Source organism: Oryctolagus cuniculus, chromosome 1 (genome assembly GCF_051225735.1).
Source record: "Oryctolagus cuniculus isolate XC-2025 breed Fujian yellow rabbit chromosome 1, ASM5122573v1, whole genome shotgun sequence".
Classification (NCBI taxonomy): domain Eukaryota; kingdom Metazoa; phylum Chordata; class Mammalia; order Lagomorpha; family Leporidae; genus Oryctolagus; species Oryctolagus cuniculus.
The window spans coordinates 134,347,932-134,364,212 of NC_142867.1; the positions used below are offsets into that span (position 1 = coordinate 134,347,932).

Below are 16,281 nucleotides of genomic sequence, written 5' to 3' on the forward strand. Positions count from 1 at the left end.
TGTAAGCTCTGCAGGCCAAGAGGCCAGAATCAAGCTGTATAAGGGTGCTTGTATAATCATTGAACTAAAATTATCAGCTCAAGGGCAGCAATACATAGGCACTGGGCTGTCTATGAATCGTGTGTTGCTGAACCCTGCGAGGACTAAACTCAACAGGGCCTCTAAGCCTCCAAAGCTATGAAAAGTACTCCCATCCTCAACTTTCCATGCTTCTTGTAAGAGACTTCAAAGCCTTATTCTGGGGTTTTCACCTTGACATTCAGCCAAAGAATCAGTGTTTACAGCTAGAAAGCCTTTGTGTGGTGCCCAAGGCCAATCTTCATGTTTTCCAGACAAGGAAAATGAGAAAGGTGAAGGGTCTTGCTTATGGCCAGCCAGCTGCTTGGTGGAGAAGCTAAGAGAAGAGTCTGTATTTCTCCACTTGACCGAGGCCTTATTGCTTCAAGGAGCAGCTATCTGAAACACTGTATTTCTCAAAATGAACTATTTGTAGCCAACTACAGAGCTGAAACGATGCACACTGACTCTTGGAGTCTTAAGATGCAAAAATACAAGCTCTCTGCAAGATAATATGCATTTCACTTGCATCAGAGACGAGGCATTAGCTTCGTACAGCATGGTAAATATCAACATTTCAAAGATCGCTTTCAGCGATACAAACTTCTTGTGAGAAATGAACTTGACAGTCATTCCGGAAGCAAGCTGCCAAGATGAGAACAGCTCCAGAGAAAATCACAAAACGGGGAAGGAGAAAGCTTTGGAAGAGATGACAAAATGGAGTCTGCCGAGCTTGCTCAGGCCTTGCTCCTGTCCAGAGCTGCCCTTGGCATCTCCTGCCCTGCAGGAGCCGCTGACCCAAACTGCGGTGTTTTCTTCCAGTGTTCAATAGGTCTGACAGTAAGTGTTGAATTCTGATCTTGCTAACTCAATACCAGAATCGTAAATAAAAGCAAAACCTGCCTTCTGCTGTTTCGATGCCTCCCTAGCTTCTGCAGAAGTCAGTCCAGCTGCTCTGTGCCTGTCAAGTAGAAAACTGTGACTTTCATTAAATGAAAACGTTCGATGTAGCCCAAGCACATGCAATAGTAAGACAATGCTGGCCGGCGCCGCGGCTCACTAGGCTAATCCTCCGCCTTGTGGCGCCGGCACACCAGGTTCTAGTCCCGGTCAGGGCGCCGGATTCTGTCCCGGTTGCCCCTCTTCCAGGCCAGCTCTCTGCTGTGGCCAGGGAGTGCAGTGGAGGATGGCCCAAGTGCTTGGGCCCTGAACCCCATGGGAGACCAGGAGAAGCACCTGGCTCCTGCCATCGGATCAGCGTGGTGCACCGGCCGCAGCGCGCTGGCCACGGCGGCCATTAGAGGGTGAACCAACAGCAAAGGAAGACCTTTCTCTCTGTCTCTCTCTCTCACTGTCCATTCTGCCTGTCAAAAAAAGAAAAAAAAAAAAAGACAATGCTAAAAACAGAGCTTTGTTTGAGGTCCTCTAATTTAGGGTATCAACACATTTGTCTACATTTGTGTAATGTTCACAATTTGCTGTTTGATCTATAATAAATTTAGGACATACTTTCATGCACTACTATTCTTAACATTCAGTAAACAAAGCAGGCATTTTAAGAACACACAGGACAATGGCAACCAAATGAAAATGTGGAGAAGGGAATTGCTGATACATTAACACTGACTGTCACTGAGAGAGGGACAATCTGGGAGGAGACTTTTCTTTATGCTCTTTTATGCTTTTTTTGTATTTTGTAAGTTTGCTAGAAGATGATGCACTCGTTTTACAATAAGAATAAAGCAAATAGTGATCAGAAAACCCAATGACAGAGAAACGTGAAGTCAGAACTGGTGCCAACTGGTCTGCCATCACCAAGCAGCAGTAACTACAAGGTGAAAGATAGTTTATTGGATTTATAAACAGCTCCTACTGGTCCACGTAACAAAACATAAAAATGATCTCCAAAAATACCATTGCATTACTGTTAATGCCATGTATCCTGGCATACAAGGGCCAAAGAGAAGAAATGGTTAAATATGTGATTAAACGGTAGGGAAGAAAGACAGGGAAATCATGGGAAGCAGGTAAACTTGCTTGAGACATGGCTGTGGAACCCCACAGAGGCAAAAAGAAGGAGTAAACTGTTCATATCGGATAGGCGGGGAGGAGACCAGACTCAGTCAGGGAGACGAGAACACAGGGCTTCATAGCAGCCTTGGGCCCTGGGAGACTTCACCAGGGGCGAGAATGCAGCAACCATACCCTGCACAGAAAACTCGGCCCTGAGTGATGTTGAAAGGCTTGCACGTAGACGACACAGTAGGTACCATCGGCCACCTGTTATGTGTCGAGGTGGAGGATGGATCAAGAGGACAGCACACTTGTGGGTGAGGACACTTCGCTTATCTGCTAGCAGCGCCTTCCCACATTCACACACAGACTTTCTAGAATTTCATGAAGACATCTTAGCCCATCTACGGTCAGGGCTAGACACTGCAGCTCTTGCAAAAACCCATCTGTGCCTGCTTCCCACACAATAGTGTCACATCCAGGATATAAATGTGCATTCACACACACGTGGGCAGACACACACACACATCTACTACACAGACACGTTCTCCATCGTATTCAAATACAGCTCCAAATCACCCATTGATCCAACCACATGGCCACACCTGAGATCCCCACTGGTAGAAATTCTTGCATTTTGCCAGCAGAAAAAAAAAGTCAAATTTTTTCAACTCTTACTTAGCTCTGTTCACCATGCCTTTCTCGCCATGTTTAATTAAGCCAGCCTGTACCACTGCCACAGCAGACAGCAATAAACCTCATTTTATGCCCGAAATTGCCAGTTACCAAGTCTCACATAATTACTGTGATTCTCCTTCTGTACCGTGATCCAATACTCTTTATTAGTGAGAAAAATACCCTAAGAAGGGGAAAAAAAAGAAGCCTTTCGCCTTCTACAGTCACTATGGAGAATCTGTTCCATTTTGCATGTGAATTTATTCAAATTAATGACTCTATAAAATGTCATTTTCACCCAGGATAAGTTCCCACTCTCAAATTTTTCATCTCCTGAAATTCTCATGAGCTCTAAACAGCAATTTTTAAATGGCTTACCATTTCTCATCTAATGTTTTGCACAGCACTAATTCTCTCAGATCCTGTAACCAAGCAACTTTTGGGTGAGCACTGGAAACATTCTTGTTGCCAAGTGGTGCCCGGGGAACTGACTTTGTTTTGTCTCCACGCTGACGTAGCCAGCTTCAGAACTAATCCTCCAGCTGTCCTGTGGGTGCAAGGGGTCACAGGCTCTTCCAGAACACCTCTGGGCTTATCTGGGCAAGAATACTCTTCCCAGCTGTCTCTGGGAAACTTGAAGTCATGGGAAGAATGTAAGGACCCTGTCAGAGAGATGAGTGGTTGTGACCCCAGAGAGCCACGGCAATGGCCAAGATGCCATCATTTTTAAAGATTTATTTATTTCAAAGTCAGAGTCACACAGGAGAGAAGGAGAGGCAGAGAGGAGAGAGGAGAGAGGGAGAGAGAGAGAGAGGTCTTCCATCCACTGGTTTACTCCCCAACTGGCTGCAACAGCCACAGCTGTGCCGATCCAAAGCCAGGGGCCAGATTCTTCCAGGTCTCCCATGTGGGTGTAGGGGCCCAAGGACTTGGGCCATCTTCTGCTTTCCCAGGCCATAGTAGAGAGCTGGATCAGAGGTGGAGCAACTGGGACTCGAACCCATATGGGATGCCAACATTGCAGGCAGTGGCTTTACCCGCTAAACCACAGCACCAGCCCCCAAGATGACATCTTTTTTTTTTTAAAGATTTATTTTATTTATTTGAAAGACAGAGTTACAGAGAGAGATAGAGACAGAGAGAGGTCTTCCATCTGCTGGTTCACTCCCCAGATGGCCACAATGGCCGGAGCTGCGCTGATCCGAAGCCAGGAACCAGTAGCTTCCTTCAGGTCTCCCACGTGGGTGCAGGGGCCCAAGGACTTGGGCCATCTTTTACTGCTTTCCCAGGCCAGAGCAGAGAACTGGCCAAGATGCCATCTTAAAGGCACCATCTGAGACAAGGGACCAGGTCCTTCCCACGACCTCACGGCCATGGAAGGTCCAGGTTAAGACTGTATTTCTTCTCCCAAATTGATTATCAAAAACTCCTAATCAGAAGTTCTTTCAACAGGGTTGGGTTGAAAATCTTGACCTGTTTATGAGTGATTTGAAACTTCCCAAAACAAAGATCTCAGCCACTATATAGAGATGGACAACAGCAACATCAAAGATGAGCAGTGGGGCTAATTGTGGTGCAGTGGGTGAAGCCACTGCCTGCAACACCAGCATCCCATAGGGATACCAGTTCACGTCCTGGCTACTCCGCTTCCAATCCAGCTCCTTGCTAATGCACCTGGGAAAAGCAGTAGAAGATGGCTCAAGTGCTTAGGACGCTGCACCCACATATTATAAGGTAAAGCAAAATGAAAGTTTTTAATTGAATGGGGTGACAGATTCAGAAGAAAGCTTTCCTGGGATCCCCTTCACATCTTGGGGCCTCCTGGGGAAGCCATGGGCTGAATTCCCATATTTCCCATGATAAGCATTCAACCAATCTGGTTTCCAAATTGTATCCCCACCTAGGCTTCCATCTTTGCAAACAAGGCACAGAAACAATTCCAGGTACGGATTTCCCCTTACTGCCTCCTGTTCTCCTTCAGTCAATCTAGAATAGCCATGACCTTTATACAGAAATGTTCATTCAAAGAAATATTCCAGGGACGCAAGAGAAGGCCCAGAAACTCATCAGTGGCCAGAAATGAAAGCTTCTTTTCTTTTCTTTCATTTGCAAAACACACACACACACACTCACACACACAAAATCTGCCGAAAAACATAGCCAAGCAACGTGGATCCAGAGCCCACAGGCTGAGAATATTAGTTGGGCATGGATCTTGCATAGGAGGTTCCACTCTCTCATCATCATCATCATGTCTCGTGGTCCAGGTGTGGGTTTCAAAGACAGTGAGACCCCATCTTCCACATTTCACACACTTTCCCTCTGTCCAGGGAATTCTGGGCACCCAATTCTCAGTTCCCCTTCAAAGCAGTAGCAACAGATTTTCTAAAACTCCCGCACTTTGATGTGAACCGGATGCTGTTGCCTCCCTCAGGGCATCCGTATCCCAGGACACACTGAGGAGTTTTCTCCGTGGGAGGAATTCTTGTTTGGATACTGGAGGTGAGAAGGGGAACATTCGAGGAGAGGCTGATTTCCAAAGATGAAGCCAAAATCACAAAAAGTTAAGGCAAAGCATGTTGTTCAGATTCAGGGTCCCAGTAACTTTCCTTTGTGTGCCTTTGTGTTTACTTCAAAATTAATGGGTGCGATTCTGCCTCACAGGGTGTCTGCAAGCAGGCACTGATGTAGATTCTTCCCTGAAGTAAGCAAAGTCCGTAAAAACAAGCAAAGAACTCAGGAAATGCAGGCACTATCATTTAAAAATATGTGACAAAGTTTGGGTTGAAGGGAGCACTACGTATTTTAGCTTGCATCCAAACCTCAAAGTACCCATGGAAAAGGAAATAAGAGGCCAGGGAAATGCTGAGGCAGAAAAGGGATGACCAGGGCAGAAATACTTGTGGAGAATCCTTTACAATCACAATTTCATTGTGATTTGATTGGAAAAATAGTGCCCTCCAATAGGCCTCACTGTGAGGATGGAGTGTTCCCCATCTCAGTGCCCAGCCTGGCTGCATTGCAAATCTGGGTAGGGCAAGCGAGAAGTTGTAATTTTAATGAATTTAAGCACAGTTGTAAATATCCACACATGGCTATACAGTTACCACACTGGACACTGTGGATCTGAGACCATTACTGCTTCCACAAGTAGTTTTAGAAATACTTTGTACCAGCGAACGCTCTCCAGGAGAAACTGACGGGACCCCCAAGATAACACAGCCTTCCAGGTGCAAAATTCTTATTTACTAAAAGCATAGCTTGTGATCCACTCCCAGCCCCTGCCCCAACCCACTACCCAACACACAAAGACTTGGTGCCTCCCTCGTTCCTCCAGGGCCAGCCTGCAGCGCCGGCCTGAGGAACGGAGTAGCTGACTTACCCTCTCCCAGAGGAAGCTCCTCCTCCCGCTCCCTGGAGCAAGGAAGCAGGGGCTGCAGGGGCTCCATGTTAATGATGAGCTGTTTGTTCAGGGAGTGGGAGCTGCGGCTTTGCGTGATGTTGGTTCTGAAAACAGACACAAGGCCAGAGGGGTGAGTGCCCATTTGTACACTGGCCCCTTCACCTCAGGGGGCCACCCCAGCTAGTAGACACACAGACTGGATTAAGTCAGAGGCAAAAATGACAGGACACCCAGGGTGCACAGCCCTCTGGATCCATCCACTGCAAATGAACCAGTCCCATGTTCTAGCACAACCCAGCGAAAGAAAATCTACCTCTCCACACGCCATCAGACCTGGGCATGCTAGGTGATAGCAAGAGTGTATCAAAAGACACAGGAAACAATAGGACGTTGGAGTCAGCTGTCACTGAACCAGAGACACAGAAAGGGAAGCCGAGCACGTGGCCCAGAGTAACCACACAACCACCAAAAAGCCCTTGTGGATAGCTCAGCAGCTCTCAGCAATGAGCTCTCTCCACTTTGCAGACATCCCGGGCTCAGTATTCCCATCAGCCAGCCACAGAACCCAGGCCGGTTTCTCCTTTAGAAAACAGCATGCAGCTGTCTCAGTGGCTGTGACAGGCAGTAGATGGCAAGGTGAGTGTGTGCCAGTGTCTCCTTGAGATTATCTGTTGGAGGCTAGCAAGCCCTTTTGTAGTGCTGCCTCAGGGGGAACACCTCTTGTATCATCATCTTGGAGAATTACATTTTGGAGAATTCAACAAATGAATTCGGGGGTGGGGGGACACAAGCATCCAATAGGGAAGCTGGGAGGCCTGAGGTTCGGTTTTTTTTTTTTTTTTTTTTTCTATTCTTATTTGGCTTATTCTTTCCACCCAAGCTATTATAGTATCCAACACGAGGGCTCGGAGCTCTGGATTCTCAGTGTCCTAGGGAAATCCCTCCTTGGAGCCACTACCTTTGGGCTTAGCTGGGTCTTGTGCTTATTGGGGAACTCACATTTCTGTTGGAGTCTTATCACTGTGGGAGTCACCTGGCTGGATCCTAGGCAGCTCCTATAAGGCTCTGTCTGTGGCCATGGACCCCTACTGCAATGGAGCAGCAGGACTGGGCAAAGGGGGCTGGGCAGCTTCCCCCTGGCAAGGGTGTGAGGAGACCTGATGAGGAGACAAGACCTGAAGAAAGGCTCCCTGAGGGTCCCTTGCTCACAAATGGGGTTACTGTGCCAGAACAGAGGTCACGTGAAGACAGTAGGAATGCACCAACTAGGAGAAAGTGGCCCTGACACTGAATCTGCAAGAGCCTTGACCCTGGAGTCCTCAGCCTTACCAAATCCTTCAGGCTGAAGATCATTCCCCTTTACATGAATCGCCCCCTGCACTGACCCAGGCTGCCTCTAAGCAAGCACAGGTGCTCTGAGGCTAACACACCAGAATTTGAATGGCCCTTCTTTTGGTTTACAAAGTGGCTTATCTGAGGGGTCTTCAAAAATTTCATGGAAAATGCAAACTCCCTTCGATTCCATTTTTCCATGATTATCTGGAAGCAGCTTTGTAGGTACTGTATGTCACCTTTTATTCTCAGTGAGCCTATAAGGTAGGCGACAGAGACCCAGGGCAGTTATGTAACTTGACTAAAGACACTTGCTGTGGGCAGACTCAGGACTCTGGTCCAGTCCTTCAGCTACGCTGCACACTGTCTTTCTGCACAACTCAGCCTGCAGGTCCAAAGGGACTCTGTTCACTACCCCTGAGGTCATGCTGCTTATGGCTACTTGACATTATCATGGAGTTAGAGCTCTCTCTCTCTCTCTCTCTCTCTCTCTCTGTAACTGCCTCTGAAGTGTGTTGTGGCCCTGATGTAGGCAGGCATAGAGGATAAAATTGATTAGGTGTGTGAGCTGGAAGATCAGGCCTTCACCATGCCCACTGTGTGATCTCCTGCCCCTACCAGGCCACATCTGTGCACCCACCTGCCAATCGGACTAATCAAACACTCCCCTTTGGGAGTGGATTAAAGGCCTGAAACACAGCCAGCCCGGCCCTTTTTCCCTTTGTCCTTATTCTCCCTCTCTGCCCTGGAGCCCCCTGCTTTCCCCGCGTCTTTGGGGAGCGTGGCCTCAGGGCCACCTACCCCACGCTTTCCGGCCTGCATGCTCCTCCATGTGGCTGGCTCCTGGTGCTCAGTATGAATCCAGATTTCCACTTTCTCTTTTAGATAGGGCCCTCACTCCCCTCTGCACTTCTTTCACTGAATAAAAAGCTTAAAACTTAACATACTGCCTGATTCATTTGTGCCAGTATTCAGAATTCTCTGAATTCGTGGCAAGAACCCACAAGGCTTATTAATGTTTCGGATTATTAATAATCAAATCAGTAACAGTCCCAACTGACTTCCACTTGAATCTCTAAGGACACCACTTCCAACGCCCAGTCTTCCCCAGTGGGGTTTCCATCCAAGCCATGTTTCTCCACTCTCAGGAGCCACCTACCTGCTGACTGCAAACATGCCCACTTGCCTGCCCACTCACACACGTACCCCAGCATAGAACGTTTCCAAGAGAAACTGCCCTTGGGAATTCTACTGGGGTGAAAGACTTCCTCTGAGCACTGAAAGTGGCTTCTAAGACCAAATTATGTTGGGTACACTCTTGGCTTTTCTCTACAGGCTGTTACATAAGACAGACAAGAAAATGCCACGTTTACAAAACTGAGGTTATGTTCTGTAACTGGGTTAAAGATGCTTATATTGGCAGATGCAGGACTGAAAAAGGGGGCATAAAATAGTGACTAACATGAAGCCCGGAGTCCCTGCACCACTCCTGGGGACAGACGGAAGTGGTGCTGGCCTGTTGTCGAGCCTCTAAAACTCCATCTCATTTTTGGATGAGAGATATCAGCAATAATGTTACCATTTCGCATTTTTATGACACTTGGTAATTCTTAGAGCATGCTACTTTTAATTTCTATTTCAAAACCTAGAAGGTAAGTAAAGTTACACCAAGTATCTCATTTTATAATGAATAAACTGAGAACATGAAAAGTTAAGTGATTTACCCAGGGCCACACAGCTGGTAAGTGACACAGCCAAGAACCCATTTACTCCTCCCAGGCAGGTCCTTGTTTCAGGAACAAATGCTGCCTCTGGGTGTCCCCTGGAGTGATTGCTACTCCCAAGGAGCTCACACGGCCAGCACTGGACTCAGCAAGCTGCAGCCCTCTGCTCCCCTGGTCTCTGGGATCAGAGGGTTACTCTTACCCAGGAGCCAGCCCAGGAAGGCTTGGCTTGGGTATTCTGTCACCATTAACAATAAGTGAGTTGGGGACTGCACTGTGGCAAGTGGGTAAAGCCAGCATCTGGAATGCCAGCATCCCAAATGGGCACTAGTTCATGTTCTGGCTGTTCCACTTCCAATCCAGCTGCCTAGGAAAAGCAGTAGAAGATGGCCCAAGTGCTTGGGTCCATGCTACCCACATGAGTATCTATTTGAGAGGCAGAGTTACAGAGAGGGAGAGAGGGAGAGAGGGAGAGAGGGAGAGAGGGAGACAGGGAGAGAGGGAGAGAGGGAGAGAGGGAGAGAGGGAGAGGGAGAGGGAGAGGGGGAGAGAGAGAGGGGGAGAGGGGGAGAGGGGGAGAGGGAGGGGGAGAGGGAGAGAGAGAGGGAGAGGGAAAGGGGGAGAGAGAGAGGGGGAGAGGGGGAGAGGGGGAGAGGGAGGGGGAGAGGGAGAGGGAGAGGGAGAGGGAGGGGGAGAGGGGGAGAGGGGGAGAGGGAGGGGGAGAGGGAGAGGGAGAGGGAGAGAGAGGTCTTCCATCTGCTGGCTCACTCCCCAATGGCTGGAGCTGAGCCAATCTGAAGTCAGGAGCCAGGAGCTTCTTCCAGGTCCCCCAAATCGGTGCAGGGGCTGAAGCACTTGGGCCATCTTCTACTGCTTTTCCAGGCCACAGTAGAGAGCTGGATTGGAAGTAAAGCAGCCAGGACTTGAACTGGCACCCATACGGGATGCCAGCACTGCAGGTTGAGGCTTAACATACTATGTCACAGTGCCAGCTCCAATAAATAAATCTTAAGAAAAAAAAAACTCAGGGAGCTAACATCAGGGTAGCTTCTGCTCCTCTTTTTGAAGAAAAAGAAAAATCCAGTGTTCCCAGTCCACCTGTGTCTATCTCACTGAACACAACTGTATGGAGGTGTCGCTCTGACCACAGTGCTACCTTTTGGGAGGTGCAGGTCCCCGGGACAGCACATGGACAGACCCCTGATCTAAGATCATGACGGAGGTACTGCTGTCAACGCACACTCCTAGTCCATGTATTCATTCAACAAACGCGCACTGACTTGTACTAGGTACCAAGCGCTGTGTTAGGTGCTGAGGGACATGGAGCGACCAAGCCAGACAGAGCTCTTGCCTCCCAGAGCTTGCTTTATAGCAGTGCACTAACCAGCATCTGCCTGGTGTGTCAGAAACGTGGCAGATGCTGCCAAGGAAGCAAGGAGCACAGAGAGGGCTGAGGATGTGAACCCAACAGTCTTTCACACGCACACAGTCGGGTGTGGTGGAGGACAGGGAGAGGGCATGCAAACCAGGTCTCAGCAGCCTCTGGGTCCTTGTTTGCAGGAATATCTTGGCGGATTTTAGAAGATTCCAGAAAAAGGAAACCATCAATTGACTGACAGTTCAGCATAAGTCCATCTCCCGCCCCTCTGGCGATCCAGTCACCTCCAGGAATCACTTTCCACTCTGGCTCACCTGCTCCCTTCACGCAACCCCCTGCCCCAGTGCCACCGAGAGCCCGAGAGGTTGAAGTGTGGTCCATGGACCAGCCACATGGCCATCACCTGGAGCTCCTCAGACATGCACACACTCGGGGGCACCAAGTGACGCTCTGGAATCAGAGTTTGATTTTAACAAGGTCCTTGTGTAGGTTCCGTTTAAGAAATACTAAGTCAAGGGACCTCAATTTATAAGAGAAGTATCGGGGGGGGGGGGTGGGAATGAGTCTTTGATCTCATTAACCACCCACAGTACATTGCTCAGAAAGTCTCTTGCTTTTGGAACCTGTATCTCTGAAAGTCTATTATTAAAAAACGCTCTCATCGCTTCTCGGCCTTTTGGCTAAGATCAAGTGTAAAAAACACTCTCCTGCTTTGTGTCCCATCAAGGGAGCACCCCCCAGCATCAAGTATTCCTTCTTCCTTTCTTTCTTTTAAAATAAAACACTCAGCTCCAAGCTTAGGGAATAAAACCCAAGCAGAGCCTCTTGGGGTAGCGCTGCCTCTGCTACCAGCTCCTAGGACAATGCCAGAGGCCTTCAGGGTGGGAAGCACTGCAGAAAAAGTGCTCAGGACCCAGACGCAAGACACAGGCATGGCAGGCTTGGATCTGCCCCTCCAAAAATGCAAGACCATTGCTGCATCCCTGCACTCGTGTATACAGCAGAAGCAGCGCACTGGGTCAGCTCTGAGGCCATTTCCAGCTCAAAGGTTCTGAAAAAGTCGAAACGATTCTTTTTATCACTTCCTCTTTCTCATTTCTATGGCACCAAATGACCACAATAGGAAAAGATTCTTCTCCTCCATGGGCAGGCTGTAAAACCTTTGGATATCGCCCTGAGAGCCTCGCCATCCCCCCCACCCCCTCCCCCACACAACCACCGTACTCCAGCTCCCCTTGTCCTGCAGCCGTCTTCTGCTGTTCAAAGCAGGACACGCTGTGTTTGCAGCCGTGCACCTGACCGTTCCCCACCGGATGCCTGACTACACTTCTGCTTGGTGTCTCCACCAGCTGTGATCCTGCACCACTCTCCCCCAGTCATGAGGCAGAGAAGGGGCACCCCAGTGCCCTCACCAGGCTCACCTAGCTTCATTCTGCCCAACAGTTCTGAGGGACAAGGTGGAGAGGCACCAATCTGAGCACGAAAGAGACACCTGCGGCTTCGAAGATGGGGAGGGAAGGACAGGCCCATCTAGTACATGGGAAACTCCCTAGAGAACCTGGCTTACGATGATCCCACCTCCGAAGGGGGGAGCCGTCATGGCGAGAACACGCGGCTTCAGTGTCCAGCACGACCAAGAGACTGTCTGATTCCTAAGCACCTCCACAGAGGCTCTCCTTAATGAAGATGTGTCTCCTTGAACTCATGACAACCCAGCCCCTCGTCCCTGCATATAAAGGGTCCAGTGACAGGCAAGCCTCTTGCGAAACAGCCTGGAAGTCAGACTGACGAGAACTGGTCACATCTGACAGACAGAGGCAGGGACAGAGAGCAGTTCGAAGAGGGCAGGCCAGTGGACTTTGGCCAGGAGATGGCACACATCCTGCATGGGACCCTCTAGACCTGACCAATACTGCAAGTAACTGAAACTGGAGCCGGGCTGCACTCATACCCTGGCCCATCCAAATCTGTCTGGGGGAGAGCCCCAGGGAGGAGAGTGTCCTAACACTGGGTGTTCTATGCCCAGAACTATCCCAGCGGATTTGGAAAAGCCACTTTTAAATCCCTGTGTCCACTGCGGAAGCTCAAGGTGGCTGCCACACTCACCTGTGCACCTCGGGAGGCTCCCTCTGGATTTTGGAGCTCGCCTCTACTACTTCTTTGGCAACTTTACCACTGCAAAAACAAAAAACCCAGAAACACAATGTCCATGCTCAAAGCAGAAGGGGTATGTATATCATGCATGTATCTATTTTTTAACTTCACACTTGACACAGCTCTAGGAATCCACCTGTTTTCCATGAGGGGAAGTTCCTAGGGAATTGAGTGAGCCCTGTGAGCATAAAAAACAAAAACAAAACACAGGGTAGAAACAGGAGACTAACCCAAGAGTGAATAGTGCACTTATTTTCTAAAAAGACTTATGTATTTGAAAGGCAGAGTAACAAACAGAGATATTTTCCATCCATTGGTTCACTCCCCAAATAACTCCAACAGTCAGGTCTGGGTCAGGCTGAAGCCAGGAGCCTGAAACTCCATCTAGGTCTCTCATCTAGTCTTACAAAGACTCTCGTGGTAGGGGCCCTGCCTTCCCAGACGCATTGGCAGGAAGCTGGGTCAGAAGCAGAGCAGCCAGAATTGAAACTGGCACTCAGATATGGGATGCTGATGTTGCAAGTGGCAGCTTGCCACTGTGCCATAACACTGGTCCCCCAAAAGTACATTTATTTACAAGCAAATTTTATTTCATTTTGACAGGCTGAGTGAACAGTGAGAGAGAGAGAGAGAGAGAGAAAGGTCTTCCTTTTCCGTTGGTTCACCCTCCAATGGCCGCTGCGTCCGGCGTGCTGCGGTCAGCGCACTGCGCTGATCCAAAGCCAAGAGCCAGGTGCTTCCCCTGGTCTCCCATGCGGGTACAGAGCCCAAGGACTTGGGCCATCCTCCACTGCACTCCCGGGCCACAGCAGACAGCCAGACTGGAAGAGGAGCAATGGGGACAGAATCCAGTGCCCCGACCAGGACTAGAACCAGGTGTGCCAGCACCGCAGGCGGACGATTAGCCTATTGAGTCATGGCGCTGGCTACAAGCAAATTTTTCCAGCAAAAATGGACACCCTCACCCCAACCCCATCACCACAATGGAACCACTGGTACCCACCTATATCGAAATCTACTTCCTTTAAAAAATATCTTGCTGCTGGATACAGTCTTGATCTGACTGGATTTTGCATACCTTTAAGAAAAAGAGCAGAAGCGGTAACGACATTGGAAAATCCAACAAAAACATTCTATAGGGCTTTGGTCATCAGACAGCTTGACCGTAAGATAGAAATACATGGTCTATTGCCACTCAGCTTGGCCCACACACAGGAACCAAAATAGAAGTTTCACAGAAGAACAGTGAACCTTCACTATGGAAGCACTGCAACCCAGCATTTTCTGCACTATTTTCTTCTGTTCTCCTTAAAGGCTGGTCATAACCCATGCCTTTGGCTTCATATCCTTTTCTGGTTATGGCAAGAGTATTGGGCAATGTGGGTGATCTGAAGAGATTCCTCCCCAGCGTCTACTTGGTAGTGTTGGGGAGGATGGAGTTTTAGGACAAGGGTACTTTGTGGCCTGTATCAACACTGCCACAGGAAACAGCTTCAGGGCTGCACATGTCTCCCAGTGCATTACAAAGAACTCCCTGTGCATCAGCCAGGCAGAGGACTCCAAGGCCTGTGTCAACACAGCGATGGCCACTGGCTGCTGTGTCAATATGACCCAGTGCCCTCTAAAGAATCCACAGTGGTAGATGACTAAGATACACGAGGGACAAGAAGCCCAGCCAAGTACGGATTTAGCACCTGCGAGCCCTACCCATAAATAAGAACAAAGCAACAATACTCTGGAAAACACTCTAGAACGAGGCTGCCCAGAGACCACACAGGGGGCATTCCGTTTACTGCGACTGCTGAGGGTGCCTCTTTGCAGTCGGCCACCTTAAATCCAACAACTTGGAAAGAACAGGTCTCCCAGAGTTCAGGATCACTTAAAATACTGATACTGACAATAATTTAAAGCACAAACACATACAACCATTACATTCCAGAAAATTCTGAGCCAAGACACACCCCAAGCAAGGCTTCTAGAAGTCTCAGGTTGAGAGCCCCACTCCTCTCCCTGAGGCTTTACTCTGCCATTATTAAGCAGGTGCCACAGCTGCTCTGCACTTACCCCTAAGACCAGGGAAGACACATGGCATCTGTATTCCTAGCACAATAGAGGGGAGTCGGCTATTCATCCAGCGACCACATAAAACATGCAAACAGGAAGGGAAGGGAGAGATGGAGTGCCAGCCAGGGACGGTGCCTTGAGGAAAGGACCTCAGAGCCGAGATCCAGCAGTGGGCAGATGTTCCCAGGGGCCAGCAGTGGGTGGTGGTGGATGTGCCAGGCAGGCACACAGCACTCAGTCTGAGTGCTGGGGAACAAAGATATAAGGGTACTTCCCCATACAGCTATTGTTATCAAAGCTGCCACACAGATTTTTACAAAGAAGGAAAAGTCCATGTACAGATGCACAGCAAACCCAGAGAGACGGCCAGAGTCCACTTTTGCAGGGCCTGACCTCAGCTTGTCCTGGGTAAGGATTTTGCCATTGCTCACAGAACAATGGAAAACAACAGTGATACTATTTTTGCAAAGGAGCCCCCTCCTCCCCACCCTACCCTGTGTGTCCCTGGGCCCTGGCTACAGCGATTAGCAGATGATATGGGCAGGGGAGGGGTTGCAGGCTGGAGGTGGGAGTGGATTCCTGCCATGGCAGGGCCCAGAGAAGATGCATGGAACCCCTGAGGACAGATCAGGAGATCCACATCTTAGCAGCTCCTGACACCTGTGATGGGCAGTGCAGCCTGTAGGACAGAGCTTCCTTCCGGATCACACCTAGTTGAGAGGATGAAAAGTCCCAGTGAGCCCCCTAAGGTGGTCCCAGGTGCATCGCCCCCTCCTTCCATGAGGACCGACCTCTCAAGGGCCCATCTGCCCCTTGCTCTGGAGTGCTGTAGGTTTTGGCATCTTATCCACAGGAACCAAGGAAAGTAATCATGTTATCCCCTCCTTATCTCTTTGGCAGGGCTGTTGGCCCCAGTGTGTGGTGCAATAGTTAAGACATTGTTCAGATGTCGGCAATCCCCTATCAAAGTGCCTGAGTTTGAGTCTTAGCTTTGCTACTGATTCTAGCTCTCTACTAATGTGCACCCTGGGGAGCAGTAGGTGATGCACCAAATACTTGGGTCCCTTTCACCCACGTGGGAGACCCCAGATTGTGTTCCTGGCTCCCAGTTTTGGCTTGGTCCAGCCCTAGCTGTTGTGGGCATTTGAGTGAGCTATCAGATGAACAGCACTATCTCTCATTCTCATCCTGTCTTTCAAGTAAATAAAACAGTGAGCCCATGGAAGAGTCTTCTTCCCATGGAAAGCTATGAATTCATGACCTGGTTAGAGGAGCACTCACTTTCTCCCAGCCTTATCACCTTCCTCACCTGCCCTCTCTCCACTTCTACCTCCAGCTCCTCACCAGAAGCATCAAGGCTCAAACATGTGGGCTCCCAGAGAAATCCAGAGAGGCCCTGCAGGAGCACACACACACCTCCCGTTGCCCCAGCCTCCCACTTCTCTGGTACCTGCCACCCCAGGGATCTGGGAACACCGGGT

At 49.4% G+C, this 16,281-nt stretch overlaps 1 protein-coding gene across 9 annotated transcripts in view; it reads right to left on the reverse strand.

Annotated features, from left to right (window-relative positions):
- The window catches only part of FRMD3 (FERM domain containing 3), a 287,141-nt gene that overhangs the window by 30,162 nt on the left and 240,698 nt on the right, over positions 1-16,281 (reverse strand). For all 9 annotated transcript variants that reach the window (XM_089315277.1, XM_089315271.1, XM_008274897.5 and 6 more), the window contains 3 exons: positions 13,740-13,814; positions 12,689-12,757; positions 6,128-6,252 (listed from right to left, as the gene is read on the reverse strand). In XM_089315277.1, the coding sequence (XP_089171403.1) occupies positions 6,128-6,252; positions 12,689-12,757; positions 13,740-13,814 (269 nt within the window). The remainder of the gene's footprint in view (positions 1-6,127; positions 6,253-12,688; positions 12,758-13,739; positions 13,815-16,281) is intronic.